The sequence below is a fragment of the Acinonyx jubatus genome, chromosome C1, assembly GCF_027475565.1.
Source record: "Acinonyx jubatus isolate Ajub_Pintada_27869175 chromosome C1, VMU_Ajub_asm_v1.0, whole genome shotgun sequence".
NCBI classification, from domain to species: domain Eukaryota; kingdom Metazoa; phylum Chordata; class Mammalia; order Carnivora; family Felidae; genus Acinonyx; species Acinonyx jubatus.
In genome coordinates this window covers 109835049-109862465 of record NC_069381.1, presented here as the reverse complement: position 1 = coordinate 109862465, position 27417 = coordinate 109835049, and the positions used below count along the sequence as shown (strand labels likewise).

Here is a 27417-nt window from a genome sequence, read left to right as displayed (position 1 = left end):
CAAAGTTCTCCAAAGAGGACCCCCTCCCCCAGGTTGCATTCCAGCTGCAGAAGCATTGGTGGGCACCTTCAGTGCTTTCAGTGGCCTCAGACATGAACAAGGAGGAGGAAGAAGACTGGTTTGGGCCTATTTGGCCCCTTTCCCAGGACAGCTTAGGCCCTAACCCCACCCCCATGCCGATTCTCACTCCTTGTGGCCTCTCCTGGCCTCCACCCCCATCTGTCACTCACTGAGCCTGGCCTGCAGAAGCCATGGGGCCACGGCCCAGTTCTCCCTCACTTCCTACTACCTCAGCCCTTCCTCAGGAGGGGAGAGTCACCAAGGTCATCTCATTCCCCACTTCTATGTCCTCAGACACAGCCGCAGAAGTGGCTTATTCTAGACTCAGCAGATTCATGTGAGGAAAAAGTTTCAGGGACGTCCCAGTTGAGGCATTCAGGGTCCTTCAGTCAAGAAGATACAAGAAGTCCTCTCTTGTATCGAACCACTGCCCCCAGGCTGCCAATGTGATTAAGCCCCTTCTGTCACTGGTCTCTGACCTATGCAAAGGGACCTGATAACAGTGCCACTGTAGTCTTTGGGACCAAACAAGTATGGATCTAAATCCACTCCCAAAACAAGATGGCCTTGGACAAATTACCCAGCTTCTCTGAGCCTTTCTGCTTCATCTATAAAAAGGGAACGATGACACCGGATACCTTACAGGGATGTTGGGAGGCACACCGGGCCATGCTTAGCAGCTGCTCACACCAGATCCTGTCTGCCCTGCTCCCACAGTACACTCTGCAAATGCCACTCTCCTCCCAAGAAGCTTCTTCAGCTCCCACTTGCCTCGACGTTCAAGGTTTTCTAGAGTGTGGCCAAAACCCCTTGCCTGCTCCCACCTGAACGCCACCCCCCTCCCCCAGGCCTCCTTCTTCTTTCCCATGGACTACGTCCAGAACCACTGCTCCCTCCTCCAGGAAGTCCTCTGTAACCTCATCAGCCCGCACGGGCCCCTGCTCCACGCTCTCTTACTCCATAAATTCAGCTCTTGACATTTTCTACCTGGAAGCCACAATTCCATTTTGCACAAGCTCCCTAAGGCCAAAGGCCACCCACACTTACCAGCTGTTTGTTGAAATTCTGGACACACTGTTCAAACTGCTCATCCTTTGTCTCATCCGCCTTCCCTAGTTTCTGGAGGACCTGCCAAGGCAGACAGAGAAGGCAGTGTTACCATGAGAAAGTGAGTGCGAAACCAAGAGTGCCTGATCGCCAATACCACAGACAGCCCCCCCACCCCGACCAGGGTCTTGGAGGCCCGCCGCCAGTATCACCCAGCCCAGGGCGCTAGGACCATCAGAAGGTCTCGTGGCTGCTAGGATTCCCAAAGGCAACCCTGAGTCCATCAAGTCTTGAGACCTCCCCATCCTCTATCCAGGGCTCTCCCATTGGCCAAGAGGATGAACTTAGGTCAGGTTTGCTGTAGTGACTGAAACCAGGAGGAGGGGAGCTCCAAAGGCAGCTTGTGGGGTCAGGGCCCCCTCCTTGCTGATCTCACACTGCGACCCTGGGGGCTCCGCCCCAACCTTGGCAGCTAAAATGTGAGCTGAGCACAAGAGGGGCCAGGTAAGGGCAGCCCCACTTCCCCCACATGACTCCATTTCCTGGGCTGAGAGTTTGTGAATACCAGAGGGAGGAGCAGAACAGCCCCAGGACAAGGAAGGCAGCAAAGGGTGGCTGGGGGTCAGGCTCTTTGTGTCCCAATCTGACTAGACTTTCAGATGTGACCTGCCCCAGCCACCCTGCTCCCTTCTGTAGAGCCCAGCAGGCCGTGCCAGGCCCACTGCTGGCACCCACACTCACACTCACACACATGCATTCACACACACACACACACACACACACACACACACACACACACAGGCTTGCAGCCACCCGCTCTACTCCCAGCTAGACATCTCAGAGGTGGACTCTCCCCGTGGTGAGTCACACTGTGCTTTCTCAGCTGTGTGGGGGGAGCCGAGATGGATGGGTTAGAGCAGAGAGACCCAAGGCCAGAAGGGGGGTAAAGACCTAAAAAGGGAGGAGCAGGAGCCAGAGAGGAAGTATGATGAGAGGAAGTATCAGACTGATAGCATGAAGTATGATGAGAGAGATAGGGAGGTGGAAGCTAGGAGGGGTGAAGGCAACAGGGGAGGAGAGGGCCGGGAAAGAGACGGATGAAAGATGGGTGCCGAAAGGGGAAGCTATGGCAGAGACAAGGTGGGTTTATGGGAAGACAGGGAAGGCAGAGAACCCCCCCCCCGCCACTTACAGCACCCCCACAGGAAACAGGAGGACCCCGCTGAGACATTCAGCAGAGGCAGTGGCCACAACCCCACAAGAATGAGAAGGAAAGGTAGCAGTGGGTGGGGGTGGCAGGTAGAGGGAGAAAAGGTGGCCTGAACCAAGGGAGGCCCTGTCCCAGAACAGAGTCCGGACCTTCCCAGCCCTGACTGGACCTGGGATGGCCCGTGCTGTCCTGCTGCACCCTGTCCAGCTGGCTCGGGGACCACGGCAAGGTCTGTCAGCTCTCAGACCCACTCTCCGCGTGGAGAACGTTTAGCCATCTCGTCAAGTGCCTGCTGTGTACAACAGCCATGGGCATCTCTGCTGGGGCAGCAGACATCAATCAGACATGGATCCAGCCAGACAGAGGGAAGCACATGGGACTGTGGGAGCCCGGGGTAGGGATCCCACGCAGCCTCAGCAATCAGGGAAGACTTCCTGGGGGAAGTGGCAGCTCAGACGGCCGGGGAGAGCGTGCAGCAAAGCGAGGAGACCAGAGAGATGAGGAACATTACCAGGAAAATCAGAATAGCTCAACATGACCAGAAGTCACAGAGGATGCTGGGGGAGGACGTGGGCAGTGGGAGGAGCAGGGTGGGCATGGGAGGGCGGCCCACCAACAACTTTGTGCTATAATGGTCACAACACGGTTTATCAGGCCAGGGCAGCTGCAGGCTGATATTGAGGTGAGAGGAAAAGAGCAAAACTAAACCCCCGTGAGCAAGAAACTCGGCACTTCCCGCCGTCCACGGGCTCCCCCACTCCTCCCTTGGCAGCAATACCCAGCTGGTCCTGGGGAAACAGGGCAGAGCTGTGGAGGCACCTAGCCTGCTCTGCACTGAGCCTGAGTAGGTGACTCACCCCCTATCAGACACCGGCCCCTTGGCCCCACCACCTCCAAAGACAGAAATGGAACACCAGGTGGGAAAGAACTTCCAGAAGTCAAGAGAGGCCACAAGAGACAGTAAGAGGCTCCCAGGGAACAGGGTCCAGGCCTGGTTGGCCCTCGAGACAGGAACACTGGGAAGGTGGCCCTGTCTCCCTTCTCCCCAAGGAGATGTACTCTGTCAGCAAAAGGTCCCCAGTGCCCATCCTGCCACCAGAGCTCCTGAGGGCTCCAAGCCCCCAGATCTGCACACACACGCACACGCGGCCCCACTTCCCCAACTGGCAATGCACTCCACCCAGACGGCTCCCCACCAGGGACACCTGCAGGCCTGAGGACAGCCAGCCACAGTGAGCAATGCCAGGCAGTGAGAAGACTGTTTAGAAAAGGCACTTCCTCTCTGAACTTCAAGTGCGTTGTCTGATGAATAAACAAAACACCAGCACCCACCTTAAGGCTCATATCTATAAAACATGTGTCTGTACCTGGCATATTCGAGTAACAACAATCTCCTAAAAGGCCTTCAGAGCAACTTTCACACAATTGGGGGCCAAGCCTAACACCTAACAACCCCCACACTGGGCCCAGACTGATAGCATCCCAAGACACGAGACATAATTCAGGCGCACATACACTGAACATACATGCATGCGCACACAGTAAACTCCTATTCACCCTTCAAAACTTTGCTCGTATGATACCTCTGCAAAGCTGCCCCTGCCCTCTCTCTCCCCAACAACACTCTGTACCACTGAAGGCCTGGGACCCACCCTCCTCACTGCTGTGGGATGTGCCCAAGTGTCTGCCTCTGGCTCTCTGCCCCAGCCATGCAAACAGTCTGAGGTCAGAGACAGTGTCCAGCCTTTTACATGTTCCCAGTTCCTGCAAAGGGCTGGGCACAGGGCAGACGCACAACTTGTTCTTGGTGCCTGCTGGCTAATCTAAGCCATGACCTTCAACAGAACATCCCATCTCTAAGGCTAAGTATCCTCTTATGCAAAATGGGAGGGTTGCATACAGAAAGTACTCAGCCAGACACACAGACAGAAAGCTGACCGTGAAAGGTCAACATTAGGATGAGGGTTAGGATTGGCACTCACATGACCTGAGAACCGGTCTTGGATAACCCAGGTCCACCCCAGCAGGTCCCAAGCCTGAAGGGGCCGTGTGCAGGGGAGTGACCAGCTCAGGAAGGTGGGGTAGGCTCCTGGCTCCATGTGACCTCAGGCTAACTGCTTAACCTGTCCACACCATGAACGGTAACCACGGCATGGCTGCAGGGCTGTGTTTCAGGAAAATGCCCAGTGAGTGAATGCTGGCCTTGGCCTCGTTAATCCCCCCCTGCACCTACCCCATTTTATAGGTGACAGAAGGTCACACAGCGTGGATTCCCGCTCTCAAGGTGCTGCTGGTGTGGCTACTAGAGGGAAAAGCAAGCCGAGCACTCCCTGCCTCGGAGTAAGGACAAAGACAAAATTCAGTCCGGTAAAAATCCCACAGCTTCCCACTACCAGCTTCCTTTTTTCCAACCTCTGTAACTGGAACTCCTGCCATGGCCCAGCCGCTGGCTAACAGACCTTTATGACCGACTGCTGGGGAGCCCAGACCACAACCCACCCCCTCCCTGCCACCTGAAGCTGTTCTGCCATGCTGAGATCTGTCCCCATCCCCAGGGGAGGCCTCAGGGCTGCTCTCTCCAGCCCCCTTCATTAGGGCCTTCATTAGGACACACATGCACACACTCAGCCCCCTTCATCCAATGCCTTCATTAGGACACACCTGCACACACTCAGCCCTCTGCTCACCAGGAGGCAAGCGTGGCCAAGGCCACAGGCCTTAGGGACACAGGTGCTCCGCCCATTCAATACGCGGTTAGTGGGGCCTCCCTGTGCCTAGCTCACACACAGACTACTGAGAGTGGCTGGGGGATTCTGGGCATCCAGAGAGGCCTGGCCCCCAGGGGCCCAGAGAATGCAGGACAATGAAGATGGCCTTATAGGATGAGCAGGAGGTGGGGACAGAGGCAGGATTCCCATGGTCTGTCCAGGGTTATGTAGGGGGAGAGCCCCAGACACACCAGTGTCACACTTACGCTCTTGTCACGTGTGTCTCCCTTTGTAATAAACACAGAGAGCCTTTCTCACGATGGGGCAGAGGAAAGGTGCACAGACCCTGCCACACCTTGGTGTTAGCCCGGGGGAGGGAGGGAGGGCAGTTCAGCAGCCCAGAAAGCCTCATCAGTGCCCCTGTTTCTTCTCAACACATCCTCAGCCCAGCCTGAGAGCAGTGGAGCTGACGTCCTCAGAAGGGACAGTCCAGGGCAGGGTGGAGAGGAGCAGCTGGTGGCAGAAACAAACCTCCTTGCGACAACATCCACACACAGTTCGGCCTCAGTGAGCCTGCGCTGTGAACCGGGGCCAGCAGCCCCTCCCTGTGCAGGGCAGGAGGCTCACCAGGGCTCAGGGGGAGCTTCAAAGGAGGGAGGGGCCCCTTCCCAGCCTCTCTGCTGTGGCCTTTCTCACAGCCCAGAGCACCCCGCTCCCACTGCCCGGTATGGCGAGTCCTGCCAAACCTTCACCTCTCCTCCTGGGGCCTCCTGGGGACAGGCACATGTGCCTCTACACAGCCATGCTTGTGTGACCACCAAACCCAGAGGAACAGGAAGGTCCCCCCAGGGCCAGTCTTGTTTGAACTAGGAGCAGTTCATCACTGACTGTTCACCAGGCACTGAGCAAAGCACTTTACAGACACCAAATGCTCCCTCCTGTAGGTAAGAGTCTTCACTGCCATGTGACAAGGTGGCAGGTGAGCGTGGATAAATCAGGCCCTGTAGCCTAAGGTCTGACCAGGAGCAAGCTCTGAGCTGCTCTGCCGCTCCTAACCTCCGAAACTGGAGGAGGGGAACCCAGTAGACCCCACCCAACACACGACACTCCAGCCCCGCAGATACAGTGTGGATAAGAGGTCTGCAGGCACTCACCCACTGGGCTACAGCGGGTGGCCCTGCTTGGAGCCCTGAATCCGGGACAACACCCTATGGGGAGGAGGGGGGGACTCTAACGTCTCCTTCCTCCAGAGAGGGGCTGGCTTCCCCTGCACTGTGGGGACACATGCTCACATCTGAATGGCATGGCAGATGGCAGGAGTAAGTGCTTTCTAGAACCCAAGGCTGGGGAGAAGAGCCAAGTCCAGGGCCCCAGGAGGGAAGCCCAAAGGGAGGCAAGGTCCATGTTCCCAATCAGCCCTGGTCCCCAGGCTCTGGGCCAAGCAGGAAAGCCGGGGGCTCCTCCAGCAGCTACGGCACCCCTTGTCATGGCTACTGCAAAGGCGTCTCACACAGCCAGCTGAGATGGGGACCCACCCACACTTCACCCAGTGCGTCCCCCAAACCCCAACCCCCCCACACACACTCACAACACGAGAGGTAGTGGGGAGACTCATCCAGCTCCCCTGCAAGAACCCACCACCCAGCTGAGACCCTGTCAGGCCTTCACCTTCCTCATCATCTCCTCCCGGCACCTGCCCAGTCGCTGCCTCTGTCAGGGTCGGCAGAGAAGTGAGCTGCACCAGGGGGGCTGAGCACTGCCACCTCACAGCTTCCTCCCAGGAGAGCTTGCGGTCAGGGGACCACAGCGACAGGATGCGCGTCTTTGCACCTCACACACAGGTTCCCAAACAGGCAGGACAGGCAGACAGACAGACAGATGGGCAGGCAGAAAGAAGGCCAGGTTTTCCCACAGGTCGCTCAGCACACACAACTGGGCTCTGTTCTGAGGGAGACACCTCAAGGGGGGAAAGGCCAGAGCTGCCCCCTCCCCCAGGGTAGACATGCCAATCTGGCATATTCTGCCCACTCTGCCCATGGGCCTCCGGGTTTCTGGCTCACCGCCCCCCCACCCCCAACACCTTGGGGCTTTCTTTCTGTGATGGGGCCTGGAGGCCTCCTTCTCCACACTCTCTCCCACACACAGCTGGGGTGGGCCAGGCTAAGGAGCTGCACAGCTGGCCTTCCGGTCCCCCGCGCTGATTCTGTGAGCCCTTAGACCCGTTTGATGGGCTCTGACACTAGTGGCCTGAACCTGTCCCCATGCTTGTCTCAGACCCTCCACAACCCAGGAGCTGGGCGGGACCCCAGCAGCACCCACAAGAGAGCAAGGAAGGAGAGGACAGAGGTAGGCCCCCAAGCCCAGCACTCACTGCCACCTGCATATGCCCCTAAAGCCCACCATTTCTCCAAGGAGCCTGGCTGTCTTCAGGGGGAGGTGTGTTCATTGCTATTGAGTATCCTTCCTCCTGAGTATCTCACTTAATCTTTAGGCCATGTCCTGAGCTGCACACTAGTACCCCCAATTTAGAGATAAGAAAAGTAAGGCTGAGACATTAAGTAATTTGGCTGGCCACCCAGGACTCTGTGGCTTTGCTGTGGCTGTAAACAAGCGTGGCTCAGATCTCATCTGCTGTGGCAAATGAACTATACTTCTGGGCCCATCACTGCGCTCCAGCCAAGGCCACACCACCCATGGGCCTACTCTAGCCAGTGACTGAGTGTGCTGGGGTTTCAGAGACAATGGGCCCCTCCAACAGTTGAGTCTAGCCCAGGGATGCCCCACCAGCCTTGCTGAACCCTTCCCAGCGCTGTGCTGCAGGCTGAGCTCCTTCTTTGGCCTCTTCTTCTAATGTGGCCATAAGGCACTCCCACTTAATGAGAAAGAAGACAGAAGGACAGAGTGCTGAGGTGGCCTGTGGCCTGGCCAAGGCTAGACCCAAGGGCTCCTGACTCCTGGGTCCTTTCCATGGGGTGCCACCCCTGAAGTGTGGCTCTTGACCCTGGGCACAAGGAAATAGCTCCATCTTCTCATGTAGCATCCAGCCCCAGCAAAGTCTGCCCCTCCCTCCAGGGAGCCTCACGAGCTCCCTGAAGAGCAGTCAGGTGGCTCTGCCTTCAGAGCAAGCAGAACACTTCCCCCAGAGGCTGGTGGTCTCCCACTGACTAGTCTGACATGGTTAGCAGCCTCAGAGCTCCTGCTGTGCCTTAGGGTTAGGCAGGGACCAAGAGGAAAGGGATAGAAGGAGGGGCCTGACCTCTCTTGGAAGGAGTTGGGCCCCACTCCAGCCCAGCTGTGGCCAGCAGGAGGGAGAAGCCACTCAGGCCCCTGCCTGGGAGCAGAGCCCAGGGTCCCACAAAGCAAGTCCGGAACACGCGGCAGAGTTGCCCTGGCCAGTGAAACTCCTAGGCCCTCCTGCAGAGCCAGGCTGGCCGCACATCAGGCTTTCCCTTACAACTTCCCAGAGGCTCCAAGACTTTTTAAGAAAGATAAATGTGGAAACACTGGCCTTGGGCAAGAGCCAAGAACAGCATTCCATCCCCAGGAGGCAAGAATGCTCCCTGGCACTCAGGCCCCCCACGCAGCACCCGTGTGCACACTCACAGGCTCCCATGCACAGGCGGCAGGCACACCCAGCACCCACACGTTCACCTGCTGATGCTCACCCCCATGTCTGTGCATACACACTCGCACACACTTCCTGATGGGGCTCCCTCCCACGGCCCTTTGGTCGCCCCCCAGCATGGTGGGAAGGCAGCGGGAACCACAAGGAGGCCACAGAGCCAGGCAAGAAGCAGAGCTGAGGCCAGGAGACACTGTGCAAGGAGAACCCAGAATGAGGAAGGGGAAATGGAGAGAAAACCAGAGAAAGGGAAACCGACAGTAGCTGAAGGTGGCAAGATGGGCTCCAGGCCAGGAACGGGCCCGGCAGCCCCAGGCAGGTGGGTCTCAGGGACGAGAGGGAGCCTCTAGACTCCAGCTCCCTCTCTCTACCCCCAAACGCACACACACACACACACACACACACACACACGCATGCACGCACACACGCGCACACACACACGTACACGTTGCAGCCCCCAAAAGACAAGCCCGGCCAGGGGCCTGCATCCCTTCTCTTGGTCTCTCTACACCGCTGTCCTAGGACCTCCATTTCCCCAGGCTGGCTGCAAGGTGGTAGCAGGAGAGACTGGCTCTGGGGACAGGCGTCTCACATCCTGCCTTCCTCCCAGGGGGAAAAATGCTGTCGGCTCACCTCACATTCTGAAGGGCTCCTCTCCCCAGCCAGGCTCCTGGCAGGCTCCAGCCGAGGGCACCACAACGACCCCTCCTTCTAAGCTCCACAAAGATCACATTGCAAAGCATGACCCCAGGGTGCAAGGTCCAAGGACCCCCCCTTGAGAGAAGCCCACCACCCTAACCCCCGCTTTCAGCTGGGCTCAGATCAGCAGGACATCCTGAGGTGGGGGCTATTGTCCCATTTTATAGATGAAGAAACTGAGGTTCAGAGAGATCCCCCCAAACCTAATGGTTTTCCAAAGCCCAGCCTGCACTTGTCATTCTCAAGTGGGAGGCACCCAGATGCCCGGCAGTAACAGGCAGCACGTGCAGGGTTTACTGCAAAAGATTCATCCTGCTGCTGCATCCTTGCCGCCTTCCGGAGATGTAACTGGTAACGGAAGCACTTTTGTGACATAACCAACATAGACAGATTGCGTAGCAGAATGCAAAGCTGTCGAGACTTTTGCAAGGAAATACAACACTAGAAAAACGTTTCCAGGTTCCTCCTGGCCAACCTGAAAGAGGCTGGGCTGCACCCGCCCACCCCTCCCCCATCCCAGAAAGCTCCTTGCCTCACGCCCACAGGTCCTGGTGTTTTGGAAGTCACTGGCCCCTGACACCAGGCCACAAAGACTCATCATCCTTTTCTGTGGGCCCCTGGCTGAGGAAGTCAACTGGCCTTGCTTGGGAGACGGTCAGTCTAAAATCATCTCCTTCCTCTTTCAGCAATTTTCCCTTTCCCTTACAAAACACTGGTGAGAGTAAAGAGTGATGTTTGGTTTTCTTTTTTACGTCCTTAACTGGATACATAAAAAAACTCGGCCCGCTAACTCTATCGGCCCCACCACACTGCCTTGAGATCTGATTGGTCAAAAGCCAGAATGCACAGAGTCCTGAGGACGTGGTCCATCCTGGGGCTGGAGGCCTAACCCCTGAGACGGCAGGGAGCCTGGAGGGGGTGTCTCCTACTCCTCCACACCCATCTGTCCAGGTGGACCGGAAGGCCCTCACCCCAGGCAACTGTGGACCAGAATGCCCCTCCCCCTCTCCCTTCTCCCCTCCCCTCCCAGGGGACCTGAAATTCCAGCCTGTTCAGCAGATAAGCCTGTGGCCAGCGGCCAGGGTAGGGCCACCCAGAGCCCAGAGGAAGTTAGGGTGGGCTGGGGTAGGGAGATGGGAGCAGCCCAGAACAGAGCACAGGGGAGCAGAGGCAGCAGGAGTCCACGTCCGGAGGGGGAAGAGGTCGGGTAGAGCCCGGAAGGGCCCAGCTGAGCTTGCCAGAGTGGAGGTGGAAACCACAAATCAGCAGCAGTCACTCAGCCAAAGGCATCCAAGAGGCTTACACGTGTTCTCCGAATCCTGTGAGAAGAGGGAGGTGTTCCACAGGGGAGGAAACTGAGGCTCAAAGCCCGTGATCTCAGGGCTAAGATAGAAAAGTCAGCCAAGAGGAGGTCTAGGCCAAAAGAAGCACTACAGCCCCAAGGGGGCCAGAGGGGCCCAGGCTTGGGACGACTCCCCTCCCCTCAGGGGTCACCCACCAGGCGGAGCCCATCCCTAGTCAACAGCAGAAGGAGGCTTCCACAGTGGGTCGGAGGGCTTCTGGAAGGGCTAGAACCACCCAGACCAAGGCTGGCCGCCCCCTTCCACAATCAGAAGGCACCCACTATCCAGACCTCCCCACACAGCACTCCACCTCACCCAGGCCACATTCCCATGGGAGAAAGGAACTTTTCACCAACTTTTCCAGGACAGCCCAAGCTGCTCCCTCCTCAAGGGTTCTCACTTGATTTTGACCCTCCCAGACTTTCCACAGTGAGGAGTCCCTACCCCATGGACTCTGGGACTTGGCCCCCTGGGTTGGGGCTCATCTTGGACACCCTCCCCCAGCCTGCCTGGCTCTGTTCTGCAGGGGGCAAAGCGAAGTCCCTGAGCCAACACTCCAAAGAGGAGGCATGTCTGGTGGTAATACAAGAGTCTCTGAGCAAAAACACAGCAATGCACAGAAAGAGTGAGGCCAGAGAAGTGCTGTTCTTAGGAAGCAGCTCAGGGAAGTGACACCTGAGACCTGATGAAGGGGACAGAACTTGCCAAGCAGAGGGGAAGCAAGGGCAAAGGCCCTGAGGTGGGAAGAGCAGGCCAGAGCAAGAAACCAAGGCACTGCTTTAAAATCTCTCCGGGGTCACACAGCCAGCCAGCAGGGTAGCTGGGATCCAAACCCCAAGCCTGCCTCCAGAGGCCATTGCTCTAACCACTGCACACACGGCCTTAGCAGCCAGGGCCAGACCACAGGGCCTTAGCTGCAGGCTCCTGGAAGATTCTGGCTTTGACGCTCTCCATGGAATAGGAAGCCCGGGGAGCTGTGATCTGACTCACAGAGCAGGAAGCCCATTTCAAAGGTGTCTGCAGTGACCCAGGTAGAGCCAAAGCTGGTTTGGCAAGAGCAGGGAATGGTGAGAAGTGGCCGAATGTGGGGTGACTAAGAGAAGTGAAGAAGACTCCAGGGCTTGAGTGACAAGAGGGAAGGAGCTGTCATCACTGGAGATGGTGAGTCTGAGATGCCCAGAGATGTCAAGGAGGGAGGTGGGGACACAACAGCCAGGAAGCCCAGGGCAGCCAGGGCAGACCCCGCATCAGGCTTCTGCATTCATTCCCTGCCCACCTCCCCGCTCCGTCACTCCTACTCCGGAGGGCCAGCTCAGAGTGTCTGTCTGGTCTGGAGAGCTGCCAAGGGGAGGGAGAGAGGGAGGAGCATCTCCGGCTAAGGACCTCTTCCATGGGGAGAGGACTCAGGGCAGAAGGTTCAGGGAGCAGGCCCAGGCTGTGAAACCCTACGTAGGGAGTACACCTTTCTAAGCCCTGAGCCCCATCAGTAAAATGGAGCCAAGACCTCTCCCTCATGGGAGGATTAAGGATGCGGTGTGCTTGAGTAGGTGACTTCCTTTCTGTCCCCTTCCCCTCATCTTAACCTGGGACTCCTCACACCCAGGCCAGAAAGTTCAGGCGGCCTCTCCCACCTCGGCCCCGCCCTGCCCTCCCACCCTCAGCCCACACATGACTTTCCCGGTGCCTGCCACCCAGCGCACCTGTTCCCCATGACTCACGCAGGCTTACGCACGACGCTCCTGGTGGACAGCAAATACCAATCCACCCCACTTCCCCCCAGCAGCACCCTCCGCCCCCCAGCTCTGCTAGGATCCTGCAAGCCACCCCCTTACCCTGGCCCCTCTGGTGGTAAGAAGGTAAAATGGTAAAGGCCCCAAGGAAACCGAACAGCAGCTAAGAGTACTGGCCTCTTGTGACCAGCGGCAGCCCCCATGAGCAGCCCTGATGCACCTTGACTTTGCTGGCCCCGAGCCTGGGATGCAGCCCACCCCAGGAAGAGGTCCAGAGAAGGCTCACAGCCAGGGCATGTGAGTGACACAGGGCCGCCTGCTGGCCTCCTGTCATTCTGGGTGGGGCCTGCAGAGGACAGGAACGACCCCACCCTTGGCCCAGCACCCCACACCACCTGTTCAGAGATGTCAGCACAACCACCCCCAGAGCCACCACCCCGCCCCACCTGTCCCCTCCATGCAAGTGTGGGTGCTATTCTCAGCCCCAGGCTCTAGGACACTGGCCACCAACAGAGGGGGTGGAATCTGTCCCTCCAGTGCACGGCCTCCCACAAACCCCTCATCAGCTGCTTGCTTAGCTCGGTGGGGGAACAGCCTGTGCAAAAAAAGCCTGCAGCTCAGCACAGCATGAAGCCAGGGCCAGGGGAAGGGAGGATGAAGTCCCTGCCAGCACCCACCTGCATCAGGGCCAAGCAAAGGCCAGCCCTGGGACCCCCAAATCTCCATCAGGAAACCCTACTTCCTTACTGATACCAGCCCATGCTGCTATTTCACATCACCTCCTCCAGGCAGCCTTCCCTGACTCCACCTCCGCCACAGAGGCTCACTTGCCCCACTGGATGTCCTTAGCCCTTTACTTACATCTATTCCTATCAGAGAAGTTCAACCTAAGTACGCAAACAGGTCATTCATTTATTTCACCTGTTGGAATGCTCTGTGTCCACATCTGTGAAACTGTAACTATTAAATAGTACCTACCGGCGCCTGGGGGGCTCAGTTGGTTGAGTGTCCGACTTCAGCTCAGGTCATGATCTCATGGTTCATGAGTTCAAGCCCCTATCAGTCTCTCTGCTGTGAGCACAGAGCCTGCTTTGGATCCTCTGCCCCTTCTCTCCCTGCACCTCCCCCGCTCATCCCCCCCCCCTCTCTCACTCAAAAATAAATACTTAAAAAATAAATAAATAGCACCTAAAGGAGACAAGATAGTGGTATTTTTTTCAAACACATTATTGCTACTATTTTGGCTACTGTTGTTATTTTTGTTATTCAAGGGAGTGGATGCCTGGAATCACCTTTAAATAGCTCCCACCCAGTCCAGCCACCAAAGTGCTGACAAGCACCCCTGGCCCAGTAGTCAGGGGAAGGGGGGCCCTCACCCCAGCCCCTGTGCTTACTCCCAGGCCCTCATCTGCCTGGAAGCTCCCCTGCCACAGCCCTGGACCGTCCACAAGTCCCCGGTACCCATGAGGGCACCATACAGACCCCCAACTTCACAGTTGGGAATCAAGGGGTGGGGACTGGCTGGTTCATGGTTCCCCAGAGGAGCAAGTCTAGTTTGGCTGCATTCCGCCAGTGGAGGCAGGAGAAGTGGGAAAGGACTAGAGGGGAGGGAGGGGCTGACCACCAGGTAATCCGGTCAAGGGTGAAGCCTGGGGTGGGGGAAGAAAGTGGGACCACCGACAGACCAGGGGGTGCCACATGGCCGCCCCTGCCCCTGGCAGGCGGAATGAATGTTCAGGGGCCAGGGCAGGCTTTTCTAGGCTTCCTTCTCTGTTTTTTTTTTTTTTTAAGTTTATTTACTTATTTTGAGAGTGAGAGTGTGTGTGTGCACAAAGGGGAGGGGCAGAGAGAGGGAGAGAGAGAGAATCCCAAGCGAGCTCCATGCACGAACAGCAGAATCATGACCTGGGCCAAAATCAAGAGTCAGACACTCACCCAACTGAGCCATCCAGGCGCCCCTTCAGACTTCCTTCTGACAACCTTGCACCTGCTTTTCAGTGCTTCTGTGGGGGAGGGGAGGCTAGAGAGATAGGGTGGGCAAGGGGCGTACCGAAGGGGAAGGTGCTATCTTCCCCAGCTCCAGCCCCAGCAGATGCAGTGGGCAAGAACAGGGGCCTAGAGGCCTCACTGGCTCAGTGGGCAGCTCAGGGGGATCATTCAGGGGCCGCCAGAGGCCTGGACAGGTCGTCACGCTCCAGGTCTCGGTGTCCCACCTCTATAGTCAAAGGAGGGAGGTGAGGACCAGGTGATCGTGAGAGGCCCATCCATTTCGGCTTCCCAGGGCTTGTTCAGACCATCAGCACAGGAGTCCCTGTCTCACCGAATACGGAGGGACCCTAGGGATCTGACCCACATCCCTTCACTCAACACATCTGGGCTCCCAGTCAAGTCTCCAAGAAGGCTGATGCAGTGAGGACAGGGAGGGGTGGCAGAGACCCCCAGAAATCATAGCAAACACCAGCACACCCTCTATGCCTGCTGGGTTCATGCCTACTGCCCCTTCCTCCCTTGGGGCCCTCTTTGCCAGGAGAAACACAATTCAACACCAAGGGGAAGTTGAATAGTGAGGCAGAGTTACCAATTCTCAAAAAAAAAAAAAAAAAAATCACAGGAATGTGCCAAAGGAGGCAACTTTGCGTACTGAAGGGGAAGGTTGTCCAGAGACAGGCAAGTTGGACGGACGCCCAACCCCAGATTCTGAAGGTCGGTCCCTGACCATCCCTTGCTACAGCTCTGGACACTTGTAGATCTTCTAAAAGCTGGAAGGGATTCTGTTGCCTACAAGGAGAAGGAGTCAGGGTGGGAGGGATGAAAGTCACCTGGCCCCCATGAGGCCCTCTCCAAGCAATGCCTCCTTCCATCCTCCCCGGAGCCCTCAGGCCCACCATCTGGATTCCAAGCTGGGCTTGGACTCCTGCACTACTGGTGGGCCAAGCATGCCCTGGACTCAGCCAGGATAGCCCAACAGGACACACACACAGTGCCAAGGCACAGTCAAACACCCCACACACACCTAAGGTGCCTCAGCCACCCCCGCCCCAGTGTAGAGCTGAGCCCGTAAGCTGGCACGCCAACTTCCAGTACCCTTGGTGTGAAATGGAGACACTATTCTCCATTTAATCCTCACAAATAGGAAAACTGAGGCTCTCAGGGGTAAGTAACTTGCCCAAAGTCTAGGGCTTGAGAGGAGGACAGCTAGAATTTGAACCCAAGCCTGCCACCTTGCCACACTAGAGAAGGTGCTTTGCAAAACCTTTCCCGTTGCTTCTGCACTGGAGCCTTACACTCCAACTCACTTAGCATTAAGTGTCTACTAGGTGCAGATGCCAGGATCACACACTCACCACAGGACCAGCCTTCACCCCCCAAGACTCTGGGTGAAACAGGGAAGATGGTTACCATATTCTATGAAGAAGCAAACCATAGCGGAAGGGGTTAAGTGCCTGGCCCAAGGCCCAGGTAAGGGGAAGGAGAGGCACCTGGGTGGCTCAGTGGGTTGAGCTTTCGGCTCAGGTCATGATCTCACGGTTCGTGAGTTCAAGCCCCATGTCAGGCTCTGTGCAGTGAGGAGCCTGCCTGGGATTCTCTCTCTTTCTCTCTGCCCCTCCCTGGCTTGTGCTACATAAGTAGATAAATTCTTTTTCTTAAAAAAGCGGGGGAGAGAGAGCACAAGCTAGAATCCCAGGTCTCAGGGTGTGCTGAGAGCACGTGGCTGTGCAGAGGCCTCTCTCCCCACCGCGTGGCTCGGGGGTAGCACTGCACCAGCTGGAGAACATGGTGGCAGCCTCCCCAGGTGTCCTGGGGTGCATAGCGGACAGGGTGACCTGTGAGTGCTGTGGCACCGGTGGGGGTGCAGCCGCCGGGTCCCGTCCTGCTGCTGCCCGTGGGTTTCCCACAGTGCTGACTCAGCCCTCCCGCCCTGCCCTCCAGGTAGTTTCTGCAGTGTGCTAGGCCAGCAGTGCCAGGACCAGACACGAGGAGGAAGCCCCCACTGGTCCACCAGATCCAGAGCAGGCCCCCCTCAAATCCACAGCCTGGGCCCCGGGCCCCCCCTTGGTTGTGGCCTCCTCCAGACCCACAGTCCACCCAGCCAGGAGGGGGAGGCAGTCAACTTGGGGAGGGCAGTGACATTCTAGCTGAGCCAAGCCCACTGCCAGGACAGACTGTTAGACTGAATCCTTGAGGGGTGGAGAGAGGATACAAATAAATAAACCCCTGGCTTGGTTTACTATTTCAGAAAAACAACAGTATTTGGGTCCTGTCCCAGGTTCAGCAAATACATCCAATGAATTGTGGATTTTGTCTCTCATTTTAGATCACGACTCACTCAGCTCACACTTGCAGCAATTAGCTCATCCTCAAGTCTCCCCTGCCCCAGGGCCCCCCAGCTCTTTCTTCATGGGAGGTGGGAGCGATGGTGCCTGTGCTCAGCTCCCCCTCTACCTTTGGGCTCCCCACGGAGTGCGGATCAGACCCGCTCTCTCCAAACCTCACCCTCTGAGGTCCCTTGGTTCCTGGGGACAGCCACACTCAAACCTCTTGTAAAGTTGGTTGGCGAATGCCAGGCAATGAGGAAACCCCCCAACTCAGGGAAGGGCCAGTTCTGCAGCTTTACCTTCTCCTCTGGTGTGCCAGCCTCCTGGGGCGACCAGGGGCCGCCTTCCCCACCACACACACACACACACACACGCACACACGCACGCGCGCGCACCCCATGCCTAGACATGCACCTGTGCACTTCAGCAGTCTCTCCCTAGCCCTGGATTTAGGGAGGGGGGGTGGCAGCACCTGGGAAAGACCAACCTGGGGCCAAGTCTGATGAACGGAAGGGAGGAAATCCCAGGGTTTCCCTAAGCATCAGTGTTCTCACCTGCCAAATGGAACCATAATCCAGTCCTGCCTACCTCACGGGTCAGCAAGACAATGCATAAAATGAAAAATGGCAGGTATAAGTGTTCTTCATAAATCACAAAATTCCAGAGACAGGAAGACTGTGCTCCCTCTTAAACTCTCCAGAGCCAGCTGGAGCCAGCAGGGACACAGCTCTGCCACTAGAACTTACAGGAGTCCCCGGGTTCACCTTGTCTCATGGAGAGGAGAGTCTCATGCTTCCCAAATCCCAGATGGGCACACTGAGGCTTGGAGGCCGAGCTAGGGTTCAGCCCAAGTCTCTCAAGCCTGGAGTCTTCCATTGCACATCAGCCTCCTCGAATGAACGAATGATGGGCGACCCCTCACCTCTGACCCCAGCTTTGTGCCCTCGCCCGGTCCCTGAAAGCACAGCCCACCTGAACCAGTTGCCTCCCCCCACCACCACCTCCTTCAATCGGGCTCTGGCTCGGGGGCTCTGACTTCCCTCCTCCAGGAGGTGATACCACCTTAGCTTAGCTTTTTCAGCCAATACAGGAAAAAAAAGAAGGGGAAAAAAGTACACCACAGTTCAATGTCAAGAATCCTGTCATAAGCAAAACAGCTCAAAACACCAAAGCCAGAATGGTCCATACGTGTGGGTTCTCAGGTGCTTCCCCAAGATGCTCCCTGGGAAAAAACCCATGTGTCAGCTCCCACCAGGGACCAGGCATTGATTGCATTCACTTCCTCCTGGACCCTCTACACAAGCCTGTGGGGCAGGAACTCTTGTTCCCATTTACAGAGGAGGAAACGGGGCTGCAGAGAGGCCCAGGCCCGCAGAGTAGGCGAGCGGTCACTGGGGCCACACTCCATCCTCTCTTTTAGGGTCTGTCTTCCTCCCTGCACACACCTCTTAACCCCAGTTCAATCTCTGCCCTTGCTCCACTGCCAGTGCCCGGGGCCCCAGGTTAGCACCTGCATCACCCCCACCTGTATCTGACCCCCAAGATAGTTATCATGTCCTGGCAGAGTGATGATGCCCCCTCAGAGCAGAGAAATAGGGGCTCTATAGTGGATGGGGGTAGGGAGCGGGGGGCCCCTTGCGGGGTTTCTTCCAGCCCAGATTGCCTGCGCCAGGTCTGTCCCTGGTGCCCAATGGTGGGCCCAGGCTCGTCCAGGGCTCAGGCATGTTGGCCACAGTCCTGGGGAGAGGCTGAGCTGAGCAGAGGGTCCAAAGAAAGTAGCAGCAGCTGTTGGAAAAGCAGCCAGTCTGACAAAGGCTCTCCCGTTACCCAATCTGCCTTCCGGCCTCACAGCCTCTGAGAGCCCCTCAAGCCACAGGCGGGAGCAGAAGGCCAACCGCCTCGCCAGCCAGAGCCGCCCCTGGGCCTCCATCCGTACAACAGTACTGTTCCTTTGTCCACTCCTCTCCCTGCAGTCTGCGCTGACAGCCAGAGACCCCACCCGCTGGCACGACCCCTTCTCCCTTGAGGACCCCCCTGCTCCAACCCAGGAACTAGGGGACCCCTACGTGGTCATCTGACCAGTGGCCTGGCCACGAAGGGCAGAGCCCACAGGGCTGCCTGGAGAGGGTGAATTGATGCCATGATGGCCCCTCCGGGCTGTTAAGCTCTCCAAACCTAGAGGTGCCACTCACCCTCAGTGTCACCTTGGGGACCCAAAACCCAGAAGCAGGGACACATGTGAGGCAGGGAGTATAAGACGTTGTGCGGTTTCCGGCAAGCTTGGGGAGCAGACATCACCTGACAGGGTGGACTCCAGGATGGCAGCCCTAGCCCAGGCCCCCTTCCCGGGCACACCTGGATCCCAGCCTGGCCAAGCCAGAGGCCATTCCCTCAGGGGATGCAGGACTTACCCTGGGGCTCCTTTTCCTCAAAGCCGGGGGGCTCCCTGGGCCCTGGCCAGTGAGACACTGGGTCCTCAGCTAAGCCCAGACTGGACGACAGACCCATGGCTCAGGCAACACGTGAGGAAGAAAGATAAGCAGGTTGAGGTGCATAGGGGTCTGGGGTCCCTCCCAGCCCTCCGGGGCCTGCTCCCCCCCACCCCCCACCACCTATCATTTCAGTCTCGGGCTCCACCCCCCACCACCACCCTTACTCACACACATTCCAGCCACCCTCAACAGGCTGCCAGAAACATCCTTGCGCACCCCACAACCCACCTTCTCTGCCTTTCAAACCCAGCTCAAGTGCCACCTCCTCTGAGGAGACTTCCTTGATTGCCCCAGGTGGATGAGAGGCTCTCATGTCCAGGGCACCAGTGCCCTTGCCCTCAGTCTCCCCCGAGTGCCGTGATGGGCACTGGGAGCCCCTTGAGGGCAGGGCAGTTTCTCTCTCAGCACCCGCCGCACCTCAGCATACTGGCCCGCAGTGGGCAAGCCACAGACAGGGGAAAGACAGCCGGAAAAATAAGCTGAGGGAGCTAGTTCAGTGTGGGTAGAGGCATCTAAAACCCGGAGCCAGCAGGGACGTCCCTACGAAGGTGCCCTGGGAGCCAGGAACAGGGAGCCTTCAGGGGCCCAGAAGACCTCGGAGCGCTGGCCCAGCACCAGCCGCAAGGAGTCCCTCCCTACGGCCCTGTGGCGCTGTGGCTGGCAGCCGCCCACTCACTCCCAGCCTGTGGGGCACAACCCAGAGACACTGCGGCCCTGGTGCTGCAGAGGTGGAGGCGGCCGTGGCTCACTGCCCTTGGGGGGGACGGGGGGGGGGGGGCAGCGCATCGCCTCAGGCTTGGACACAGCATGGGGGGGGGCACAAATGCCCACCCGCAGGGCACCAAGAGGCTCTCAGTGCCCTGAGGCCATCCCCGCAGCCAGGCTCCAACCCCCCCCTCCACCCATGCTGGGCCCCCAATCCCACCCCATCCGCACTGCAGTGTGGTTGAAGGTGAGTCCAGGAAGCAGAGGGAGGAGGTCCAGCAAAGAGTACAGCGGGGCTGGGGCTGAGGACAGCAGTTCGCTGGCCCTAACAGCGAGGTCGCAGGTTCAGCAAACCACACAGACCCCCAGGTCAGCGATCCCCAGCGCCTGTGTCACCTAAAAGCTTTCTCAGGTTGGAAGAAGACTCTGGCAGCAGGCCCAGGCCACGTCCTCTCTGGCATCTGGCCTAAAGCCAGGCAGGGCTCCCGAGCAGGGCGCCAGCCCACTCCCGGTTTCTGGGCCCAAGCTCTGCAGCCTCTGGCTCAGGTTCGCCCCGCCATGGTCCTGGGCCATTTTACTGGGGGAGACGGTACTGTGATGCCTGGGTCCCTCGGAATGGCCTGCATGGCGCAGGAGGTGCCCCTCCATCTGACTCCAAGCCCTGAGCTCTAACTCTGGCCTTTTCTGCTCTCTGAAGGCCTGAAATCCTGCAGTCCTGGCTTTCCTACGCCACCCACCCTGCACCCTGAACACTCAGGGCATCTCCCAGGCCTTGGCCAGCCCTGCCTGAGAAATCCACGCACCCGTGCAGAAGTTATGCACTGAGCACGTGCCATGTGCTGAGCTGGAGGTGCCACAGCTACCATAGGAGGCAGGACCCACCCTCGTGGAGCAGATATTCTAGGGAGCTTGCCTCAGGCTGCCCTGGGCCAGCCTCAAGCCTGCACCCAGGAGACCTGCCTCCCACCAGAGCAATTGCATGGGGCTGGGCAGCAAGGTCCCCCTCCCCCCTCCCACCCCCAGGGGTGGGTAGTAGGTCCCAGACTTTCAGATTCCACTCCAGGAAAAGACCAGCATGTGTGTATGGTCAATTGCATGACTATATCCTCCTCTATAACATTAAAAAACAACTCTATTAACATCATTTCATAAAAGAAACACTGTTACAATAATACAAACAAAAGTAGACAGAATCTCAGAATAGAGAGTGTTTCTTTACACTGAATGAACTGGATACAGCTTTTATATTTGGGAAAACACACACACTCACATAAACACACACCACATTGCCTCGTTAGTCCTTATTTGCATGCAGAAACCCTTGCTTTGGGCTACATCAGGAAACCTCCGGCAGTTTCCACACCCCAGAGCCCACCACACGTCCCATAAGAGTGAAGGTCACACCCCAAGTGTACGGCTAGACAGAGGGGACAAGAGCACCAAACTCATTTAATGGGGGAGGAAGAAGGTCTTGGGGATCCAAATCTGTCAGATGATCCACCTGATAGACAAGGCCTTCCTGGTCAGGAGGGGTCAGCAGGGGTCACTAGAGATTCACATCTCATTTCACATCTCTGCCAGAGACCTGGTAACCCAGATAGTTGACCAGGAGAGCCCATGGGCAAGTCATACGACTGCTGGGCCTCAGTGTTTTGATCTGCTGAATGGGAATCATAATGATCTCACCTGGTTGCAGTGGAGATGAGAGTTTTCACCAAGCACCTGGCACTCAGCAGGTACACAGTAAACCATGGCTGTTATTATCAAGTTAATATTTGACCAACTCTTCCCTCGGAACAAGAAGAGGCCTGCCTTTCCCTTTTCAACTGCCCAGCCCTGACCCCTGTCAGCCCTTAGCATGGAGTCTGTTCTGCCTGAAGTGAGTGACCTCTTTGGGAGGTGACAGCCACTTTGGGGAGGCACCAGCACCCCCAGGTGCCAGCCAGTTCCCACGAGGGTGTCCCATCCACAGCACAAGACCAGCTCCTTTGGGAAATGGTGAGCCCCGTGCATTTAATCTGCACAGCACCCCGCAAGGCACACACCCCGATACCAAGGGACGGAACAGACTCCGAGAGGTCAATGAGTCTTGCCCACGGGCAGTAATGCTAGGGAGAGATTCAGACTCAGCTTCCTAAAAAGTCTTACAAACATCCATCCCCAAGTCTGGGTCATCTTTGGTGCCTACCTCCTCCTCTTTCAGTGGCCCCTCTGACCCCCTCATTCTACATTCCAAACCCAGAGCCCCTGCCCCGCTTCCAAGCTGCCTGGGCCTGTCCTCCGTCAGTGCCCTGCTGAGCAGTTTTAGCATGGGCATCCTTTCCTCTGCACTTTTAGTCCCAAAAAGAAACTCTTCCCAAAGACTCTTTAGAGAAACACAACATCCAAGGGTGACATCTAACGGAAAGCCTTCCTCCTCCAGGTGCCCTCTTACCTGGAGCCCAGAAGCTTCCAGTCAGCTTCTCCCTGGCCAATCCCTTGCACTGTGTGAGAGCCCGTGTTCACATCCACACCTGAGTCCTCAGCAGTGGTAACTAAGGGATGCTCGGGAAACGCTGAGCCCAGTTCTCAGAACCCACTCCACCTGCCAGCACATGTTTGTTTCTTTACCGTCTCCCCAAGCTAGAATGTCAGCTCCCTGAGGGTGGGGCTTGGTTTTGCTCAGCCCTCTACCCCCTGTCCCTAGAACAGTGCCCAACACATAGTGGGTGCTCAATGTTCCTTCCATGAATTAAAGAACAGATGAGCAACCCCCCTCACTTTACTGATGGCCAAAGTGAAGAAGCCCAGAGAGGGGGAATAACTTACCCAGGGCCACCGAGTTTATCTGTAGGAAAGTTGATATTCACTCCAGAGCTGTCTGATTCCCTCCCCTGCCGCCAGCTGCCCCTCTAAACACACACACACACACACACACACACACACACACACACACACACAGGCATGCACACACACGCACACCATCATAAGCCCTGATCAGCTAAGGGCTCAGCAGGGATTAGCTGTCTGTAGAGGCCTGTAATGGACACTCACTCATAGGGAGAAGGTTGGGAAGCAGGCCGAGGCAGGGACGGCAGGCTCCAGGGTGGCCTCACTGTACTGCCCTGCCCCACAGAGCTGGCATTTAGTGAGCACTTGCTATGTGCCGGGCACCTTTACTCTCCAACACAAATAAGCACAGAGGAACCATTATTACCACACTTTATAGATGAAGGTCCTGCCGCTTGCCCAAGGTCCTATAGGGAAACCAAGGACTGCCTGCCTGCCAAGCCCATGCAGGCTGCCTTTTTGACGTGCTCCTGTAGTCTCTTCTCCTGTAGTAAGAAAGAGGCCTAACACTGAGGGGAGGACCCAAGGATTCTAGAAACTCATGGAAAAAGAACAATGCAAGGCCTGGCCTTAGGTTCCGGCAGGAAGGAGGGACAGAAACATTCTCTTCACATCGTGAAAGTCACACAGCTTGTAAGGGACAAGCTGAATCCAAACTGCCTGGTCCAGGGAGAGGGACGTGGTCAGCGAGCTGCTGGCCTCCTGTGCTCACTCTCGCCCCATACCTCAGCCCACAAGGACCCTCCCAGAACACCCTCCGTGCCCCACGTAGCCCAGTGAGCACATCCTGGTCTGCAGGCCCCTGGGCAAAACGGCCTTTGCCTCATTCTGAGTCCTGCCATGAGCCAGCAGGGCTCTGCTGAGTGGGGACCCAGCTCACCCCCAGGCCCCAGCCCAGCCAGGACCCCCAGAGCTCAGGGAAGTCTGGAGGCCATGCTTCCAATCTTTCCGTGCCCACGTTCCCTAGCCAAATGTCCTGAGCCCCTATAGACATGCTCCCAGAGATGATGCCTGGTTCAGGAGCCTTCCGTCCAGTGGGTGAACCATCTCCATCAATAATTCAGGTTCAGGGACAAGTTGCTCCAAGGGTAGGCAGGTACAAAAGCCTTGTGCAAACTCAGAGGAAAGAGACACAGAGCAGGCAGATAGGGAGAGGCCAAGGAACAGGCGACATGGGGCAGGGTGTGGGCACAGACAAAAGAGAGGGGAGGAAGAGTCCTCAGACACCCAGGGACAGAGAGATGGACACCAAGATGAGGAAACAGAAATGCAGAATGCGGGGGGAGGGGAGCAATGGGTGGCTGGGGCCTGGGGAAGGGGGGAGGTGAGAGGAAGCTGGGAGGCACCCGGGTGGGCCCCACTCCCAGGGCACCTGCTCCTCCCTATGGTAGGAGCTCCCTATGGTAGGAGCACCTGCTCCTCCTTATGGCTGCCGTGAGGATAAAGACTGGTCATACAGGCCTGGCTCCAGCTGAGGCTAACACAGCCACTTTGTTGGGAGACCTTGACCACCAGGCAAATGTGGTGCCATCGGGGCCATGTGTCAGGGTCCTATAAATAACTGCCGCACCTTCCACTCTGACTTGCCAGCCCTGGGCCCTGCCCTCTCCCAGCTGAGCCTCCCCATTCCCAGCAGGCTCTAGGTGGCCTAGGGGGACAGAGTGCATACTCCCACCCCCTGCCGGAGCCTCCTTCCTTGTGCTCATCAGCAGCCCCAGCTCTGCCAGCACACAGCCTCCCTCAAGCACACTGCTCTGCTCTGTGAGGACGCCTGAGCAGTGGGCCTCAGGGGCAAGCAGGCCAGGTTCCACCCCCACCCCAGCTGTCCCTTCTCCCCCACCATCCCCTCCCCCAAGGGGCCTAGCCCGCCAACCTCTAATCCTCTGTCATCTGACCTGGGCTCCACCCTACCTTTGGCTCTGTCCAGCCACCCTACTGAGGCCCAAAAATGGACGCAATGGGAAGGTGACCTCATGACGCCCCCGGGCCGAGCTCCAGGCACACGCTCTGCACCCCAGCACTCTGGGGGCAGCTGGTGGCTGGGAGGTGAGCAGTGTCACTGCCAAGCTCAGACCCTGCTGGCCCCTCCGATATACGCTTACGCCGTCCTCATGACCAGAGGCCATAGGACCTTACAACAGTAAGCTCCACGGCAGTCCAAAGCCAGCACAGCCCGCTCCCCACGGCACCCTCGGCGGGGCCCGGGGCCAGGCACACAGCACATGCCCAAGGCAGAATTTGCTGAACGAGGAGCACACAGCACAAGTCAGCCCACCCACAAGCCTGCATCAGGACTCCCAGGCCAAGCCCTCAAATGCCCTTGTTTGTTCATACATAGTCACTGTACTTCCGCCAGGGCCAGGTGAACATTTGGGTGCACACGCAGGTCTGCTCTCCCCTCAGGGACAGCACCCAGACCAGCGACACAGGGATGGGGGAGGGTGAGATGGGTAACGCCAAGCCAAGACCCATGCAGAGACCCACTAGGCTGGGGGCACAGGAGAGCTGGCTCCGTAGGCACCAGAGGGCAAGCAAGGAAACTTGAGCACACTGTCACCCTCGGAGTCCTGCTGGATGTTTGGGCTGGGAGTGGATGTGGGGAAATCGGGAAAGAAGAAAAGGAGAGATGGGGCCCTTGAACCTATGCGGATACTATCTAGGCCCTCCACCCCAGCTACTGCTTGTCCCTGACCAGGAGATGCCCTCCTAGGGCAACCGGACCGCTGAAACTGTCCCCATCATTCACTGATCTGGCAGAGGCCAGGTGGGGGAAGGGCGGGGGGGGGGGGGTGGTGCCTGTGAGACCACTGACACTGTGAATTAGACATGGTCCTGAAGACCACCAGCAGATGACACACTCTGAACCACAGGAGGGCAAAGGGGAGATGCATCAGGCTTCTGGGAAGGGGGTACCGCGGCAGGGCCCACAACCGAGGAGACTGAAGGAAGGCTACTCTCTGGCTTCCGATGGGGGGAGGGTCTCCTCACCAGTGCCTGAGGGCCAGAACACAGGCAGCATTCAACAACTCCGGTCACTTAGAGCCCGGGCTTGGGCAGTGCCAGCCCTTGGCCAAGGCCAGCACCCATGGCTGACCAGCTGTCAGCCAACTGCCCATGCCACAGAACAGGAGCTGAAGAGGGAGGGGTGGCAGCTCAGTGGGGTCAGTAATGACATACTGCCACTTACAAGGAGGGGACACAGGTCATGCCTGCTGTCCCTGAAGTTACTGAAAGAGTTGCTGCAGAGACAAGGCAAACCAGGACAATGGGGACACCAAAAGAGCCAAGGGGAACTAGGGAGGAATAGGACGTCAGTGGAGTGGGGGCGGGGACCTGGTCTCAGCTAACCTTCTGCTTCCCATTCATCTTTCCCAGCCCCTCAGCAGCAGGAAGTAGGCTTAGCCCAGAGCTGCCCGCTCCAGGCACCTAGATGGATTACCCAGTCCAGGGCTAGGGAGGGGGGAGGGGGAGGAAGCAAGGGCAGAAGCATCTGCCCCTCCACCCCCACCGACGCTCATAGAAGCCTTCCCAGCCTCCCCCCAACCCTCCGCCCCACACACACACCAGCTATCTGCGGTGCTCTAATCCCTCCCCCCGCCCGGGGCCCGGAGGCGGGGTGGTACAGCTGCTGGGGCCAGGCCAGATCTGGAGACTGGCTGAGGGCCCTAACCTCCACACACACCCACCTATCTCCTTAGCCTGGGACCTTAAGGATGAGCGACGGGACTTAGGGAGGCGCCCGGGAAGCTCTAGCCGCCGTCCCCCCCCCCCCCGCCCCAATCACGTGACCGCATCCTTAGGGAGCCCCGCAGGTCTTAGCTGCAAAAGTCATTGTTTATAAACAGCCACAGCCAGGCAGGGGAAGGCCGACCGGTCCCCAGATTCCTCCTCTCGGCTGAGCGTCGGGCGGGAGAGAGGGCTGACTCCGCTGGGGGCCCTGGGGGACCACCCCGGCTGGAGCACGGATTCTACAATCCTAGATTTCAGAGTCCGAGGCGGCAGGGGAAGTGGCGTCAGCAGCTGGCGTGATCCAATTCAATGAACCAGAGGTGGCTTGGGAGGGAAAAGTGAGCGCGCGCGGACCCCCGCCCCCGGGTCCCGCACGTCCGGCACCGTCAGGGAGCCGCTGGAAGCCCCAGCTGCGTCCCCCCTCGCCTGCTGCCCGCTGCCCTGAGCGCCGAGGGGTCGGGTTTCCTGAGGCGCCCCTCCACGCCCCCCGGCTTAGCCCCAGCTCCTTCGAGCCAGCTCCCCACCCAGGTGGTGGGCTCCCAAAACCGGAGCCACCACCCCCTCCCCAGCCGCCGGAAACGCCAAGCCGGGGCTGGAGCGGGAGCACCTCCCCGAGGGGCGCGCAGCGCCGTGCTCCCTGAGGGCCGGGCGGGAGCGGCCAGGCCGCGGGCACCTCTCGGCAAAGGAAACTCGATCCCTCCTGCGGCCGGCGGGGACAGAAGGTGGAGAGGCGGGCGGGGAGGAGGGAACGGAGGGCGTAGGAAGCGCCCAGAGGCCTGGAGAGCGAGTGCTCCAGCACCCGCGGGCCTCTGGGCAGCCTCGGGATTCCCGGAGCACGGCGGCCCTGGGGGACGGGTAACAGGCTCCCTCCTTCCCCCTGGAGCCGGCCCCGCCCGCGTGGCTCGCGTGGGGCTGAGGGGCTAGGGG

General features: G+C 58.2%; 1 protein-coding gene across 22 annotated transcripts in view; it reads right to left on the bottom strand.

Moving 5' to 3' along the window:
- Positions 1 to 27417, bottom strand: part of BIN1 (bridging integrator 1) — a 55431-nt gene that overhangs the window by 27245 nt on the left and 769 nt on the right. For 20 of the 22 annotated variants that reach the window (XM_027056020.2, XM_027056024.2, XM_027056027.2 and 17 more), the window contains exon 2: positions 1108 to 1188. In XM_027056020.2, the coding sequence (XP_026911821.1) occupies positions 1108 to 1188 (81 nt within the window). Of the gene's footprint in view, positions 1 to 1107; positions 1189 to 6693; positions 6758 to 27417 lie in introns of those variants that run through there. The other 2 variants (XM_027056022.2, XM_027056047.2) reach the window with 2 other exon arrangements.